This window comes from Oncorhynchus masou, chromosome 31, assembly GCF_036934945.1.
Source record: "Oncorhynchus masou masou isolate Uvic2021 chromosome 31, UVic_Omas_1.1, whole genome shotgun sequence".
In the NCBI taxonomy this organism is placed as follows: domain Eukaryota; kingdom Metazoa; phylum Chordata; class Actinopteri; order Salmoniformes; family Salmonidae; genus Oncorhynchus; species Oncorhynchus masou.
This window is the reverse complement of record NC_088242.1, coordinates 23,236,322-23,253,986: the sequence shown is the minus strand read 5'-3', so window position 1 is coordinate 23,253,986 and position 17,665 is coordinate 23,236,322. Positions and strand designations below refer to the sequence as shown.

At 43.5% G+C, this 17,665-nt stretch overlaps 1 protein-coding gene across 1 annotated transcript in view; it reads left to right on the top strand.

Moving 5' to 3' along the window:
* sdk2b (sidekick cell adhesion molecule 2b) overlaps positions 1-17,665 on the top strand; it is a 476,242-nt gene that overhangs the window by 396,284 nt on the left and 62,293 nt on the right. The window contains exons 6-16 of the mRNA XM_064950386.1: positions 1,864-1,975; positions 2,191-2,381; positions 2,993-3,076; positions 3,693-3,887; positions 4,886-5,002; positions 6,561-6,728; positions 6,984-7,086; positions 9,162-9,338; positions 14,639-14,775; positions 15,282-15,429; positions 16,536-16,676. Of these exons, the coding sequence (XP_064806458.1) occupies positions 1,864-1,975; positions 2,191-2,381; positions 2,993-3,076; positions 3,693-3,887; positions 4,886-5,002; positions 6,561-6,728; positions 6,984-7,086; positions 9,162-9,338; positions 14,639-14,775; positions 15,282-15,429; positions 16,536-16,676 (1,573 nt within the window). The remainder of the gene's footprint in view (positions 1-1,863; positions 1,976-2,190; positions 2,382-2,992; positions 3,077-3,692; positions 3,888-4,885; positions 5,003-6,560; positions 6,729-6,983; positions 7,087-9,161; positions 9,339-14,638; positions 14,776-15,281; positions 15,430-16,535; positions 16,677-17,665) is intronic.

Genomic DNA, 17,665 nt, shown 5'->3' with positions numbered 1-17,665 from the left:
CACTGTGGTATTTCACCCCATAGATATGGAAGTTTATCACAATTGGATTTGTTTTCAAATTCTTTGTTGGGCTCTGTGTGTAATCTGAGGGAAAATGTGTCTCTAATATGGTCATACATTTGGCAGGAGGTTAGGAAGTGCAGCTCAGTTGCCACCTCATTTTGTGGGCAGTGTGCACATAGCCTGCCTTCTCTTGAGAAGGTCCTGGCAACTGGACCTTTTTTGGAATACCATTATGTTTGTCTTACTGAGATTTACTGTCAGGGCCCAGGTCTGACAGAATCTGTGCAGAAGATCAAGATGCTGCTGTAGGCCGTCCTTGGTTGGGGACAGAAGCACCAGATCATCAGCAAACAGTAGACATTTGACTTCAGATTCTAGTAGGTTGAGGCCAGGAGCTGCAGACCGTTCTAGTGCCCTCGCCAAGTCGTTGATATATATGTTGAAGAGGGTGGGGCTTAAGCTGCACCCCTGTCTCACCCCATGGCCCCGTGGAAAGAAATGTGTGTGTTTTTTTGCCTATTTTAACCACACTCTTGTTGTTTGTGTACATGGATTTTATATTGTCATATATTTTTCTCCCAACACCACTTTCCATCAATTTGTATAAAGCAGGTCCTCATTCCAAATTGAGTTGAAAGCTTTTTTGAAATCAACAAAGCATGAAAATCCTTTTCCTTTGTTTTGGTTTGTGTGTTTGTCAATTAGGGTGTGCAGGGTGAATACGTGGTCTGTCGTACAGTAATTTGGTAAAAACAATTTGACATTTGCTCAGTACATTGTTTTCGCTGAGGAAATGTGTCTCTCTCCCTCTCTCGTTCTCTCTATTTCACACTTACTGTCTATCCCTCTTTCTCTCTCTCCCTCTCTCGCTCTCTCTATTTCACACTTACTGTCTATCCCTCTTTCTCTCTCTCCCTCTCTCGTTCTCCCTATTTCACACTTACTGTCTATCCCTCTTTCTCTCTCTCCCTCTCTCGCTCTCTCAATTCAATTTAATTTGCTTTATTGGCATGAGGTAACAATGTACATGTTGCCAATGTTACTTTGGAGATGTACAATATTTACATAATGAATAATAATAATCAGTATTGTCAATGGGACAACAGTAACAACAATAACCAAGGGTAAAAATAACCATACATTGAACAATAACAATAAGCATAGAGGACATGTGCAGATTGGTTGGTCTGTCAGACACTGTCCTTCACCTAATGGCAGGCAGAAATCTAGTGCACTGCCAACCCACAGCTCTCTGGGTCCTCCCCCAACAGGACGGGTAGTCTATCCTCATCAGAGAGGTCTTTGAAACCTTGAATAAGGGTTTCAAATTTGGGGAAATGACACTCAAACCTTTCCTCTAGAGGGTGCCAGGTTTTCCTGTGTCTACCCTTCTCAATGGCAAGGCTTTGCTCACTGAGCCTGTACTTTGTCACGGTTTTGATCAGTAACCATGGTCAAATAGTTTGCCACGGTGTACTGTCGATTTAGGGCCAGATGGCACTGCATTCTGCTTTGTGTTTGTGTTTCCCAATAAGTCATGTAGTTTTTTTTGGACTGTGTTGTAATTTGGTTTGATCTGATTGATTGGATGTTCTGGTCCTGAGGCTTCAGTGTGTTAGTAGAACAGGTTTGTGAACTCAGCCCCAGGACCAGCTCAATGAGGGGACTCTTTACTTTGCTTAACTCTCGTATTGCAGGGCTGGGTAATGATATGAGAGGGGGGTCACTGTATTTTAGATGTTTCCAAAACTTAATTGCTATTTTTTGAGTTTTTATTATTAGTGGATATTTGCCTAAGTAATTGTAGTGTGTGCAGTACTCTATACATTTCTCTTTCTCTCCCTCTCTCTCTCTCTCCAGATGTGGGTGGTCCTGCAGACCCTATCGCCCCCACCATAATCATCCCCCCCAGGAACACCAGTGTAGTGTCAGGCACGTCTGAAGTTACCATGGAGTGTGTCGCCAACGCCAGGTAAATCCATGCTTCCCCACTCTCTAGTCTCAAAAGTGTCATTATCTGTTGTCTTCCAGACAGACTGATTGGTTTTGATGGATCATTTTTTGAGAAGCCAAAAGTGTAACGAGTGATTAATGAATCAACTACTAATCTGTCTGTGTTTGTTCTGTAAATATTCTGTAAATATATTTGTTTCTTTCAAAATCATGACTCTCTCTCTCTCGTCCCAGACCCCTGATCAAACTCAGCATCACATGGAGGAAGAACAGGGTTCTTGTCACCAGTGGTCTGAGTGACTTCAACCGCAGACTGACCATTATCAGCCCTGTGGTCAGTGACTCAGGGTTCTATGAGTGTGAGGTGGTCCTCCGCAGCAGCAGTGTGCCTTCTGTCAACGCTGGGGCCTACTTACATGTTCAAGGTAATAATATATCTGGTGCCTACCTACATGTTCAAGGTAAGAATATATCTGGGGCCTACCTACATGTTCAAGGTAATAATATATCTGGGGCCTACCTACATGTTCAAGGTAAGAATATATCTGGGGCCTACCTACATGTTCAAGGTAAGACTATATCTGGGACCTACCTACATGTTCAAGGTAAGAATATATCTGGGGCCTACCTACATGTTCAAGGTAAGACTATATCTGGGACCTACCTACATGTTCAAGGTAAGAATATATCTGGGGCCTACCTACATGTTCAAGGTAAGACTATATCTGGGACCTACCTACATGTTCAAGGTAATAATATATCTGGGGCCTACCTACATGTTCAAGGTAAGAATATATCTGGGGCCTACCTACATGTACAAGGTAAGACTCTGTGGCCTCTTAGGGTTCTAATTACATGTACAGGGTGAGAATCTGGAACATTCTTACATGTTCAAGGTATGCATTAGTTTAGTTTTATCTGTGTTCATGAATTTACGATTCTGAATGGCCAAATCATATCTTGAGAAATATGTGTTTTGCATAAATCCTGCAAATGTGTGAGACTTTTAGTGGATGACAATATCTCTCTCCTTCAGAGCCCCCCCAATTTGTGAAGGAACCAGAGAAACACATCACTGCTGAGATGGAGAAAGTGGTGGATATCCCCTGCCAGGCACGAGGTGAGACGTGCACATTTCCGGGTATCTTTGTGTATGCATATGCATTCATATGTGTCCGTATGGACGCACATGTATGAGTTCAGAGCATGATCACATGTGTATCTGTCTGTGTCTATGTGTGTGTATTTCTGGCCCCACATATCCACATATGTGTGTGTTTGATTATATATCCCCTCATATCCACAAATCCAGGTATGTGTGTGTTTGATTATATATCCCCACATATCCACATATCCAGGTATGTGTGTGTTTGATTATATATCCCCACATATCCACATATCCAGGTATGTGTGTGTTTGATTATATATCCCCACATATCTACATATCCAGGTATGTGTGTGTTTGATTATACATCCCCACATATCTACATATCCAGGTATTTGTGTGTTTGATTATACATCCCCACATATCCACATATCCAGGTATGTGTGTGTTTGATTATATATCCCCACATATCTACATATCCAGGTATGTGTGTGTTTGATTATACATCCCCACATATCTACATATCCAGGTATTTGTGTGTTTGATTATACATCCCCACATATCCACATATCCAGGACAAAAGTGTGTTTACCACTTTTCCAGCACATAACTACCTCTCTCCCTCCTCTAGGTGTGCCTCAGCCAGACATTGTGTGGTATAAGGATGCGGTGCCTATCAGTCCGGTGAAGACCCCGAGGTACAGGGTGTTGGTGGGAGGCAGTCTGCAGGTCAACGGCCTTCTGCCCGACGACACAGGAATGTTCCAGTGTTTCGCCCGGAACCTAGCTGGAGAGGTGCAGACCAACACCTACCTGGCTGTCACTAGTGAGTCTCCATGCTGTTCTTTTTATTCTTTTTACTCACCGTCTCAGTCCTCGTGCTCCATTTACTCATTCATTCTACATACTTCCTGCGTTGATGTGTACCACTTATTTCAACCCTGTTATCCGAATGAATGAATGAATGAATGGTTCTGTTAGTACACCCCTCCCTCTCTCTACCTGAAGCACCGTCCTCGAATCTGTCTCAGCCCACCTGGTTTATAGCTGCTCTCCCTAGCCCTCCCTGTTCTCTATCGGTGTGCCACGTACCACTCCCTTCTCTTTCTACTAACTCTCTTTCTTTACCTTCCTCTCTCTCTCTCTCTGTCACTTCTACGAGTGGCATGTTCTGATGTCATCCTGTAAGACTTTGATTAATTGCCTGTTGGGAACGGAGGAGAAGGCTTTGTCACCCTGTCTTTTGCCTTTTCCTTCACTCCCTCGCTCTCTCTCTTTCACGCTCCCTCTCTTTCTTTCTGGGTTGTGAGTGGATGTTATGAAGGGAATGACTGCTGTGTTGATCCTGGGAGTGTTAGAGCTACAAAGTGCTCGCTGAACACAGATGCAGGACAGAGAAAAAGTCTGTCTCAGACACAGCCATTAATGTCTGGAGGGGTTTGATGAGTTTCTATTGAAGACAACTTCTTTCCCTCACCTCTCTGTAACCCTCTGCCTGCCTTTGTGCTTCCAATCAATGTGTGTGAAGGGGTGTGTGTGTGTGTGTGTGTGTGTGTGTGTGTGTGTGTGTGTGTGTGTGTGTGTGTGTGTGTGTGTGTGTGTGTGTGTGTGTGTGTGTGTGTGTGGGTGTGTGTGCGTGCGTGCGTGCGTGCGTGCGTGTGTGTGTGCGTGACCGTGTACATGCGTGTGTTTGTATGTCTTTTTTTCAACAACACAAATTGACCTCCACCATACTTTCTCTCTCAACAGTATGTGTTGTCTGTGTCTCTAACCTGCTCTCTCTCCGCCTCTCGTGTGTGCGCGTACGTGTGTGTCTCCCCTCAGGCATCGCCCCTAACATCACAGCTGGGCCATCCGACAGTACAGTGATTGATGGCATGTCAATCATCCTCCACTGTGAAACATCAGGAGCTCCCAGACCGGCCATCACCTGGCAGAAAGGTCAGACTCTCTCCACTGCACCCCTCCACCAGGCACACACTGTGTCATAGGGGAGAAGCAGACATTCACAATATGTTTTTTCCATCATGATTGAATAATGGACTTAACCAGAATGGAGCAGTCCAATCATAACATTACTCAAATATCTGCAAAAGGCTGGATGAATCCACGGTATATCCCATGGTACCAGTCTATCTAGCTCATGCAGACTAATACCAGCCATTAGTTTATTTATTGAACCTTTATTTAAGCAGAGTCATATTATTATTATTTTTCCCCTTTATTTAAACAGGTAGTCTAGTTGAGAACAAGTTCTCATTTACAACTGCGACCTGGCCAAGATAAAGCAAAGCAGTGCGACACAAACAACAACACAGGTCTCATGGAATAAACAAACATACAGTCAATAATACAATATAAAAATATATATACAGTGTGTGCAAATTGGGTAAGGGATAAGGGAGGTAAGGCAATAAATAGGCCATAGTGGCAAAATAATTACATTAACACTGGAGTGATAAGTGTGCAAGTAGAGATACTGGGGTGCAAAGGAGCAAAATAAATCAAATAACTAACAGTATGGGGATGAGGTAGTTGGATGGGCTATTTACAGATGGGCTCTGTACAGGTGCAGGTGATCTGTGAGCTGCTCTGACAGCTGATGCTTAAAGCTAGTAAGGGAAACATGAGTCTCCAGCTTCAGTGATTTTTGTAGTTTGTTCCCGTCATTGGCAGCAGAGAACTGGAAGGAATGGCGGCGAAGGAGGAATTGGCTTTGGGGGTGACCAGTGAAATATATCTGCTGGAGCGCTTGCTACAAGTGGGTGCTGCTATGGTGACCAGTGAGCTGAGATAAGGCGTGGGCTTTACCTAGCAGAGACTTATAGATGACGTGGAGCCAGTGGGTTTAGCGATGAATATGAAGCGAGGGTCAGCCAACGAGAGCATACAGGTTGCACTGGTGGGTAGTATATGGGGCTTTGGTGACAAAACGGGTGGCACTGTGATAGACTGCATCCAATTTGCTGAGTAGAGTGTTGGAGGCTATTTTGTAAATGACATCGCCGAAGTCAAGGATTGGTAGGATAGTCAGTTTTACGAGGGTAAGTTTGCCAGCATGAGTGTAGGATGCTTTGTTGCGAAATAGGAAGCCGATTCTAGATTTAATTTTGGATTGGAGATGCTTAATGTGAGTCTGGAAGGAGAGTTTACAGTCTAACCAGACACCTAGGTATTTGTAGTTGTCCACATATTCTAAGTCAGAACCGTCCAGAGTAGTGAAGCTGGACGGATGGGCAGGTGTGGGCAGCGATATTGAGCCACAGGTCTCTTTTGCAAATTAACATTGAATTCAAAATTAAATCAATAAATAGTAACAATCAATCAATCAGTTACCACAAACAGTTTCCCCAGCTTCTCCTACATTTTCCAAACCCAACAAGACATCAGAGGTCAATTACAAAAACACATATGAGTGTCCCCAATGAACTGTGTTTCTCTCTCTCTCTCTTTCTCTCTCTCTTTCCCACTCTTTCTCACTCTTGCTCTCTACCCCCAGGTGAGCGTGTCCTGGCCAGTGGTTCTGTCCAGCTGCCCAGGTTCACCCTGCTGGAGTCAGGCAGCCTGCTCATCTCTCCCTCCCACTTATCAGATGCTGGCACCTATACCTGCATGGCCAGCAATTCCCGGGGCATAGACGAGGCTGCTGCTGACCTGTTGGTGTGGGGTGAGTGTGTGTGTGTAGGTGGGAGGAGGGAGTGTCTTGTGCACTGTGTCGGTCCCTGGGTGAGACTCATTAAATTTTGCACATTTTGATGATGTCACACAGCAAACTATTATCTGATTGGTTGATGGACTTGATCCAGGGACAACGTGTGACTTGTTCCAGGGACAGCATGTGACTTGATCCAGTCATAAAATGTGCCACTGGGCGAAATCAGAACATGTGTGTTCATGCATCCACTCTCTCTCTCCCCTATAGCTCGTACACGAATCAACACCCCCCCCCAGGACCAGAGTGTCATCAAAGGCACCAAGGCCACCATGACCTGTGGAGTTACACACGACCCCAGTGTCACCGTTAGGTAGGAGATCACACACCAATCACGATGTACAGTGACAAACGCACACACACACAACGCACCCACACACACACATCCACCAACCAAACCAAACCACCCACCGACCAACACACAAACACAGAGAGACACACACATAGAAGCACAGAATAGTGCTGAGCGATTAACCAAAATGTGGCTTATTTTTCTGTTTTTAAACAACTCGTGGACAACATTGTTCAATTATTTCTCTAAAGATAAACCTTTGCGATGTAGTAGGGAGATGTAGTCTCCAAAGGCTAAGATTCTAAATAGTTTAGAGCAAAATTACAATGTGTTTTGCATCATTAACTACAATGACCATTTTCAATTGCGCGCCTACTTGTCCGGTCTGTGTGTTCCTGAGGCCCCTGTGACTTTAGGTTAGTGTCAGACAGACCCTGAGAGAAGAGACAGAAGAATGTGTGATGGAGAGGGATAGAAAGCTGTTGTTTCGAGGAATCTCTACCTGAAAATAAAGGATCTAAGTGATTTGATTGTTGGTATTGGGCAGTCATTAAAGTATGCCTTATTTACTTTGAAGAACTACTAAAATAGTGATTTTGTCAGACAACGTAGGCAGCAGCTCTATAGAGATGATGACTTGGAATGAAATAATAAAGTCATCATATAAAACAAATATAATATATACAACAACTGAAATATTTATTAAAGTAAAGTAATGTGAGTAAATGATGGTTAATAATTGATAAGCAGTAATGTGCAGACACTACCATTATGTGACTTTTACTACTTATTGTATTCTGTGTTGTTACAGCATTCAACCCACATAATGCATTGTGCATTTAATTACCAAATAAATGATTGAAACCAAAATTGAAAACTGTGATAATTTTTTAAATAATCAAGACGAAACCGAACCAACCTTAAAAAAGCACTGATCGCTCAGCATTAACACACAGACACACACGTACACTTTTCTCCAACCTTACATACAACAGCACACACGAACAATGCACAAAATTACAAGGTCACAGAGGCCCGAGACTACACCTGCTGTGCATGTTAAGAAGCAATACACATACAGCACCTTCCCACCTGTCCTACAAAAACACCACAGTCTAAAACTATTGAGCTGTGTGACGTAGGACACTAATACAAAGTATAGTCAAGTTTAATAGCTGTCAGTATTCAGATCTCGCTCTCGATCTCCCTCGATGACTGTGTGTGTGTGTGTGTGTGTGTGTGTGTGTGTGTGTGTGTGTGTGTGTTTGTGTGCTATGCATTTGAGCTGATCATTTGTGATGTGTTTGAATCAGTCTTTTGATATGCTAGTGTCAGAGACAGTGTTTTCCTGCCCAGTATCCTGCTGTTGTGCTCGACAGTCAAAGTGTGAGAGATGAAAGGAGCCTATAATAGCCCTGGACTTGCCTTTTAATGAAAAGCAAACCGTCAGGGGGATTCTTCTGATTTTTCTGACACATACACACACACAGCAGCAATTAGTACCCCACTTTTTGTGTGTGTGTGTGCGAGTGTGTCCGTGTGTGGATGTGTGATAGTGTGTTTATATAGCAGAGAGAATGCGTGCAAGAGGGAAAATATTGATTGACGCTTTGGAACCACACACTTCAAACTGGCACAAAGTCGTTCTGATAATCTTCTATTGTACATGTACACTACATAAGTATGTGGACATCCCTTCAAATGAGTGGGTTCGGCTATTTCAGCCAAACCCGTTGCTGACAGGTGTATAAAATCGATCACGCTGACATGCAATCTCCATAGACAAACATTGGCAGTATAATGGCCTTACTGAAGAGCTCAGTGACTTTGATAAGATGCCACCTTTCCAACAAGTCAGTTCGTCAAATTTCTTCCCTGCTCGAGCTGACCCGGTCAACTGTAAGTGCTGTTATTGTGAAGTGAAAACTTCTAGAGCAACAACTGCTTAGCCGCATAGTGGTAGGCCACACAAGCTCACAGAACAGGACCGCCGAGTGCTGAAGCATGTAGCAGCTGTCCACATACTTTTCCCGTTATTTTCTGTGTAGTTGACCAATGGTAACTAACATCCAAACTAACTGTGTGTTATACTGTAGGTATGTATGGGAGAAGGAGGGCTCGGTCATCAACGCCCAGTCTATCCCCCGTATCCGGCTGGACTCTGATGGTACCCTTCACATCTCCCAGACCTGGTCAGGTGACATCGGGACCTACACCTGCAGGGTCACCTCTGTAGGGGGCAACGACTCCCGCAGCGCACACCTCCGAGTCAGGTAACACCATCTAACTATCTCAATCTCCCTCTTTATCATCCTCTTGTTTTCTCTCCCTCTCTTTCATGCTCATCCTGTGGTGAACAAGAGATGCTGGGTTTTTTTCTCTGTTCTCCTCGTTATGGCCTTTTTGAAATTCTCTCTAAATATCTTGTTCTCATTTTAACACAAGCATATACGGACGCTGTTTTCTCACCTTCAACATCAAATCAAATCAAATCATTTTCAAACTTTCTGACTTTTTGCACACCTCACCTTCTTTCTCCACCTCTGACTCATTTTCAGACTCTGAAGACAGTGACATTTGTCCCCGGAGACACACACTCACCACTCCGGTCTCCTGTCTCTCACCTGTTTCACCCTGCTCTTGTCCAGTAGGCAGTAGCGGTGCGTGGGTAAAATCACTGGGGAAGCCAGGCCCCCCCCCCCCCCCCGTGAAATATTTTTGTTTGTCACAAAACTGGAATTCAACCCCTGTCCAGTGAAGTCCACAAAGCATATTGCATCTACAGTAACTGACAGTTACTTGATCTAGAGCATGGTCAAGCAAGTTACATTTCCCGACAGTTTCAGACCACTAAACAACTATTGATTTAGAACCCACAGAATTACAGCAAGTCACAAAGAAAACCGGAGCTGCCTCCACTATTCCAGTACCATTTCAACTTCAACATTTCATCATCAAATCACTTCTGCTTAGTCTAATACAGTGACAACTAAAATATACTAAAAACGATTTAGTCCAATCAGTGTGTGTGTGTGTGTGTGTGTGTGTGTGTGTGTGTGTGTGTGTGTGTGTGTGTGTGTGTGTGTGTGTGTGTGTGTGTGTGTGTGTGTGTGTGTGTGTGTGTGTGTGTGTGTGTGTGTGCGTTCGTTCGTGCAAGTAAAAAAAACATGTTGACTCCCACTAATGCCATCCTCCTCTCTTTCATGTTGACGAAACTATTTTGTTGTCCTAGGCTACCTGGGTAAAATGCTTGCTCGCTAGACTAACTCAGTTTAGCTCAATTTAGCACAATGCTGATTGGCAAATTTTTGTACACTTTTTTTTATCAAGGAAGGCCAAATGCTCGCTGGCTTCCCTTGCCTTCAATGCTACGGGCTAGAGGTCGACCGATTATTATTTTTCAACGCCGATATCGATTATTGGAGGACCCAAAAAAGCCGATACCGATTAATTGGCCGATTTTTATTTATTTATTTGTAATTTTTATTTTTATTTATTTTTATTTCACCTTTATTTAACCAGGTAGGCTAGTTGAGAACAAGTTCTCATTTGCAACTGCGACCTGGCCAAGATAAAGCATAGCAGTGTGAACAGACAAAACATGGAGTAAACAATAAACAAGTCAATAACACAGTAGAAAAAGAGAGTCTATATACATTGTGTGCAAAAGGCATGAGGAGGTAGGCAAATAATTACAATTTTGCAGATTAACACTGGAGTGATAAATGATCAGCTGGTCATGTACAGGTAGAGATATTGGTGTGCAAAAGAGCAGAAAAGTAAATAAATAAAAACAGTATGGGGATGAGGTAGGTAAAATTGGGTGGGCTATTTACCGATAAGACTATGTACAGCTGCAGCGATCGGTTAGCTGCTCAGATAGCAGATGTTTGAAGTTGGTTGAGGGAGATAAAAGTCTCCAACTTCAGCGATTTTTGCAATTCGTTTCAGTCACAGGTAGCAGAGAACTGGAACGAAAGGCGGCCAAATGAGGTGTTGGCTTTAGGGATGATCAGTGAGATACACCTGCTGGAGTGCGTGCTACGGGTGGGTGTTGCCATCGTGACCAGTGAACTGAGATAAGGCGGAGCTTTACCTAGCATGGACTTGTAGATGACCTGGAACCAGTGGGTCTGGCGACGAATATGTAGCGAGGGCCAGCCGACTAGAGCATACAAGTCCCAGTGGTGGGTGGTATAAGGTGCTTTAGTGACAAAACGGATGGCACTGTGATAAACTGCATCCAGTTTGCTGAGTAGAGTGTTGGAAGCTATTTTGTAGATGACGTCGCCGAAGTCGAGGATCAGTAGGATAGTCAGTTTTACTAGGGTAAGTTTGGCGGCGTGAGTGGAGGAGGCTTTGTTGCGGAATAGAAAGCCGACTCTAGATTTGATTTTCGATTGGAGATGTTTGATATGAGTCAAATCATGACAATTACAACAATTACAACAATACTGAATGAACACTTTTATTTTAACGTAATATAATACATAAATAAAATCAATCTTGTCTCAAATAAATAATTAAACATGTTCAATTTGGTTTAAATAATGCAAAAACAAAGTGTTGGAGATGAAAGTAAAAGTGCAATATGTGCCATGTAAAAAATCTAACGTTCCTTGCTCAGAACATGAGAACATATGAAAGCTGGTGGTTCCTTTTAACATGAGTCTTAAATATTCCCAGGTAAGAAGTTTTAGGTTGTAGTTATTATAGGAATAATAGGACCATTTGTATTTCATATACCTTTGACTATTGGATGTTCTTATAGACACTTTAGTATTGTCAGTGTAACAGTATAGCTTCCGTCTCTCTCCTCGCCCCTACCTGGGCTCAAACCAGGAACACATCAAAAACAACCACCCTCGAAGCATCGTTATCTATTGCTCCACAAATGCTGCGGCCCTTGCAGAGCAAGGGGAACAACTACTTCAAGGTCTCAGAGCAAGTGCCATCACCGATTGAAACACTATTAGCGCGCACCCCGCTAACTAGCTAGCAATTTCACATCTGTTACACCTGCCTAATCTCGAGAGTTGAGAGGCTTGAAGTCATAAACAGCTCAATGCTTGAAGCACAACGAAGAGCTGCTGGCAAAACACACGAAAGTGCTGTTTGAATGAATACTTATGAGCCTGCTGCTGCCTACCACCGCTCAGTCAGACTGCTCTATCAAATATCAAATCATAGACTTTATTCTAACATAATAACACATTGGTGCAACAACACATTGGTGCTTTTTTTGCGAATGCGCTTGTTAAATCATCACCCGTTTGGAGAAGTAGATTATATGCAACACAGGACACGCTAGATAAACTAGTAATATCATCAACCATGTGTAGTTAACTAGTGATTATGTTAAGGTTGATTGTTTTTTTATAAGATACTTTTAAAGCTAGCTAGCAACTTACCTTGGCTTCTTGCTACCCTCGCGTAACAGGTAGTCAGCCTGCCATGCAGGCTCCTCGTGGAGTGCAATGTAAGGCAGGTGTTTAGAGCGTTGGACTAGTAACCGGAAGGTTGCAAGATCAAATCCCCGAGCTGACAAGGAAAAATCTGTCGTTCTGCCCCTGAAAAAGGCAGTTAACCCACCATTCCTAGGCCGTCATTGAAAATAAGAATGTGTTCTAAACTGACTTGCCTAGTTAACTTCTTATGGGTGAGATCCCGTTACCGGGAGCGATATAACACCAACCAGTGATAGTACAGGGCGCCATATTCAAAAGAACAGAAATCTCATAATTAAAATTCCTCAAACATACATGTATCTTATAACTTTTTTAAGGTAGTCTTGTTGTTAATCCCACCACAGTGTCCGATTTCAAATAGGATTTACGGGGAAAGCACCACAAACAATTATGTTAGGTCACCAACAACTCACTAAAATACACAGCCAATTTTACCAGCCAAAGAGAAAGAGAGAAAAAGCACATATATAGAGATAAAATTAATCACTAACCTTTGATAATCTTCATCAGATGACACTCATAGGACTTGTTACACAATACATGCATGTTTTGTTTGATAAAGTTCACATTTATATCAGAAAATCTGAGTTTACATTGGCATATTAGATTCACTAGTTCCAAAAACATCCAGTGATTTTGCATAGCCACATCATTCAACAGAAATACTCATCACAAATGTTGATGATAATACAAGTTATACACATGGAATTATAGATATACCTCTCCTTAATGTAACCGCTGTGTCAGATTTTAAAAAACGGAAAAAGAACGCATGCAATAATCTGAGACGGCGCTCAAAAGTAAAAACACCACAGCCGCAAAGATGGCGTCAACATAAACAAGAAATTACATGATATATATTCCCTTACCTTTGATGATCTACATCAGAAAGCACTCCAGGAATCCCAGGTCCACAATAAATGTTTGTTTTGTTCGAAAATGTCCGTTATTTATGTCCAAATACCTTCTTTTGTTAGCGCGTTATCCAAACGCTAATTCTGATCAGAGTTATATCGGACAAAAACTTCAAAAAGTGATATTACCAGTCGAAGAAACATTTCAAACTAAGTACAGAATCAATCATTAGGATGTTTTTAACATATAGCTTCAATAAAGTTCCAACCAGAGTAGTCCTTGTCTTCGTGAGCAATGGAACGCTAGTGACTACCATGAGGAATAAACATGATCAGAAAATGGCTGACTGCTAGACACCTGACTGATTCTGCTATCATTCACTCCCACAACATCATAGAAGTCTCATTATAATTTATATTGATGGTTGACATCAAGTGGAACCCCTAGGCAGTGCAACATCATTCATATCTCAAGGGGATTTCATTGGGGTGAATACATACAAAGCTCAGATTTTTGACTTCCTGTTCCTGGATTTTGCCTGCCAATATGAGTTCTGTTATACTCACAGACGTCATTCAAACAGTTTTAGAAACTTTAGAGTGTTTTCTATCCAATACTAATAATACAATGCATATATTAGAAACTGAGACTGAGGAGCAGGCTGTTTACTTTAGGCACCTTATTCATCCATGCTACTCAATACTGCCCCCCAGCCATAAAAAGTGAAATAAAGTTGTATTGTTTTTTAAATGGCCACAATCGGTGTCCAAAAATGACGATTACCGATTGTTATGAAAACTTGAAATCGGCCCCAATAAATCGGCCATTCCGATTTAATCGGTCGACTTCTACTACGGACGGCAACAACATCATACTCATGACCTACACGTAGAGAGACAGATGGGCGCTGTTTCACTCACTCTGAGGCTTTCTCCTGTGAGATACATTCAGCCTCTTGTGAATTGAAGGATAACAATGAAACACAGAGAGACGAAAGATCGATTATTAAAAGTTTTGTCATTTTTGGGTGGAAGCCTCGCTTCCCTTGGCATCCATGAATACACACCACTGCTCCTGTCTGTCTATCTCTCTTTTCTTCTCTGCCCTTCTCTCGTAGGTTCCCATAATGAAGGATTTTGAGTGATTCTTACCTCGAAGAATTGATTAGGAAAACGAATCTAGTCATATCTCCTCTGTCTGCCCGCCTCTCCGATGAGCTCCCTGACTATCTGTCTATCTTCCCCTCACAGGCAGCTGCCCTATGCCCCAGAGAACCCTGTGTCTCTGCTGAGCTCCTCAGAGAAAAGGGCCATCAACCTGACATGGACCAAACCCTTTGACGGGAACAGCCCCCTAATCCACTACGTCCTGGAGGTCTCCGAGAACAGTGAGTGATCTCAGATGGACACCTGCCAGACGACTCTGAAGTTAATCCGCTGCTCTACTGAGCGCTACATACTTTCAGTCTGAACCTGCCATCCTAGAAGTAGTTTGTGTGACTTCAAAAAGGACTGTTGTCCACAGCACATTCATCAGCGATTGGATCGTCTCTAACAAACAAGTTGATGACGCCATCATGTAGGCAGGCTCTTCCCCAGCACATTGGTTTCTGGGACCAATCAGAAGGGTCAGAATATTCTCATTCTAGAAATCGTAGGGGAGGGAGGCAAATCCAGAGTCATTATGGAGAGGAAACGTCATTTTGTCTGGAGCGATGTGGAAAGGTAGCCAGGCAAGGAGTAGCCAGGGAGGAAAGAAATTCAACTAGAGGAGGAGAGTAGAATGAGAAAAAAATAGAATGAGAAAAAAGAAACCACTGTTAGTTAGAGGAGTAGAAGGAATAAGGATTAGATCATCCGCTGATTGTATGTCTGTTCTCTCTCCCTGTCCTAGACGCTCCCTGGGCTATCCTCCTGGCCAACATAGAGCCTGAGTCGACCGCGGTGACAGTCAGTGGGCTCATCCCAGCACGCTCCTACCAGTTCCGCCTGTGTGCCGTCAATGACGTGGGAAAGGGACAGTTCAGCAAGGAGACTGACCGGTGAGTGGATAAATTAATTAACAATTGTGTGAGTTCGCTAGTTAGTTAGTAAGCGTGTACATGAGCTTGGGCAAGCAGGTGAGGGTCCTCAGAGGATCCTTCTCTCCCCTGTGAAGCCCCTTATATCATGCTATTCAATGATAACAGCCCACTCAGTCTCCCAGACAACAAGTGTGTGATCCCCTGTCCCAGTACACATTGTCAATGGTGTGTGCGTGTGTGTGTTTATCTGCTGAAGGAACAGTATTTGAGCCGATGCAGCCAGACACACACCACCACCTCACTCACTCAGAGAGGGATTTGGGGGTGTCCCGGGAGAGTGTGGAGATCAGGTTGGCTTCACTAGCCTGAGTCACTTCGGAAATTGTACAGTGTGTCTCCTTTAAAACGCCCCCCCTGCATCCCAAGTTGCACGCTATTCCCTGTTTAGTGCACTACTTTTTAACCAGGGCCCATAGCGCAACTGTCCTCTTACACCGGCTAGCAAGTCACGCCAGCTCAAATGCAAACTGTTGCATCCCCAGCCATCTCCAGCTGAGAGTAGAGCCATAGGGCGCTCCCGCCCGACAGCGCAGGGATTCACATTGAGCACTTTGTGCTTCCATTTGATCGCTACTCTGCCTTGCTTCAGAAGCTTCATACAGTATCTCTCTCTTTGGTTTTGACAGGGTAGGAATAAACTGTAGGGTTTTACTGGATGTAATTGATTGAGCATCATCTGACTGGTGCACTGTGGTCTGTGGTCTTAGCCTTTTCACTCTCTGGGATGGTACCTTATGTCTCCATCTGTAGGGGATATTTTAGGAAAAGGCGTAATGATTATTTTTCCACAGCTGAAATAGGTAGATAGGATGAATGCTGAGAGGCAATGCAAGACAAAGAGGTTATGACAGTGGTTCTCATAGTTGTAGAGAGACACAGTTCATTGCCAGATAAGTAAATCAACAGGGACAACAGCGTAAAATGCAGTCTTAGGAGTATTGAAATCTGTGCGTGATGTGACCCTCCTCTTTGGACAGATAAACATCCCTCTTTCTTCCCCTCATTTCTCTCTGTATCTGTCTCTTGTTCCCTACTTTCTCTCTCTCTATCACCACTCTCTGCAGTGTATCTCTACCAGAGGAACCTCCCAGTGCTCCTCCCCAGAACGTGATCGCCAGCGGCCGCACCAACCAGTCCATCATGATCCAATGGCAGCCCCCACCAGAGAGCCACCAGAACGGGATCCTCAGAGGCTACAGCGTCCGGTGAGAACACAACACCATGGGATGACAGGATGGGTTGGCTGCTATAACCCTGGTTCTCTGAAAGAAGGACGAGAGTTGTTATGCTGTATGATAGCGCATAACACAAGAAGTCATGTTCATAATGAAGTAAAACCACTGTCTGTGGTTTAATGTGAGAGAAAGAGTCGTTTATGGGGTAGGCCTACTGTTGTAGTCTCTGGCAGTTTATCAATAAGGATAAACTCAGTTTACAGTATGTTTGTTGCTGGTTGTGTCATGGTGTAGACCAAATAAGGCGGCAGGCATTCTGTAGATATTCCAATCCTTTAGAGTTAGAGCCAATGTCGTCATTGTCATCTGCTCACTCTGGCGAGTGCTGTAGTCTTGTGCTCTGTTTCCCCCTACTGTAGCTGTTATGTACTACAGTCCCTAGTATGAAAACACTGGCGCGGTGTCTCAGGTACCATGATGCAAAAACGCAAGAGTTGAATGCCTTGTTCTCTGAGTAAGAATCCGTTTGTGCTCAATGTCTGCACCCTCGTTGGCCAAGTGACTACAATCGACTCATCCTTGATTACCTTCTCAGTTATTGTCTAACAGGTCTGCCGATGGAGTATCAAAGTAACAACATCTCCAAACCAGACCAGACTAACCTCTCTCCTCCCTCTCTTCATTCTCTCCTACCCTATCTCTCCTCTCAGGTATCGTCTGACAGGTCTTCCAGTGGACTACCAGAGTAAGAACATCTCCAAACCAGACCAGACTAACCTCTCTCCTCCCTCTCTTCATTCTCTCCTACCCTATCTCTCCTCTCAGGTATCGTCTGACAGGTCTTCCAGTGGACTACCAGAGTAAGAACATCTCCAAACAACATCTCCATTCTCTCCTACCCTATCTCTCCTCTCAGGTACCACAGAGTGGACTACCAGAGTAAGAACATCTCCAAACCAGACCAGACTAACCTCTCCTCCCTCTCTTCATTCTCTCCTACCCTATCTCTCCTCTCAGGT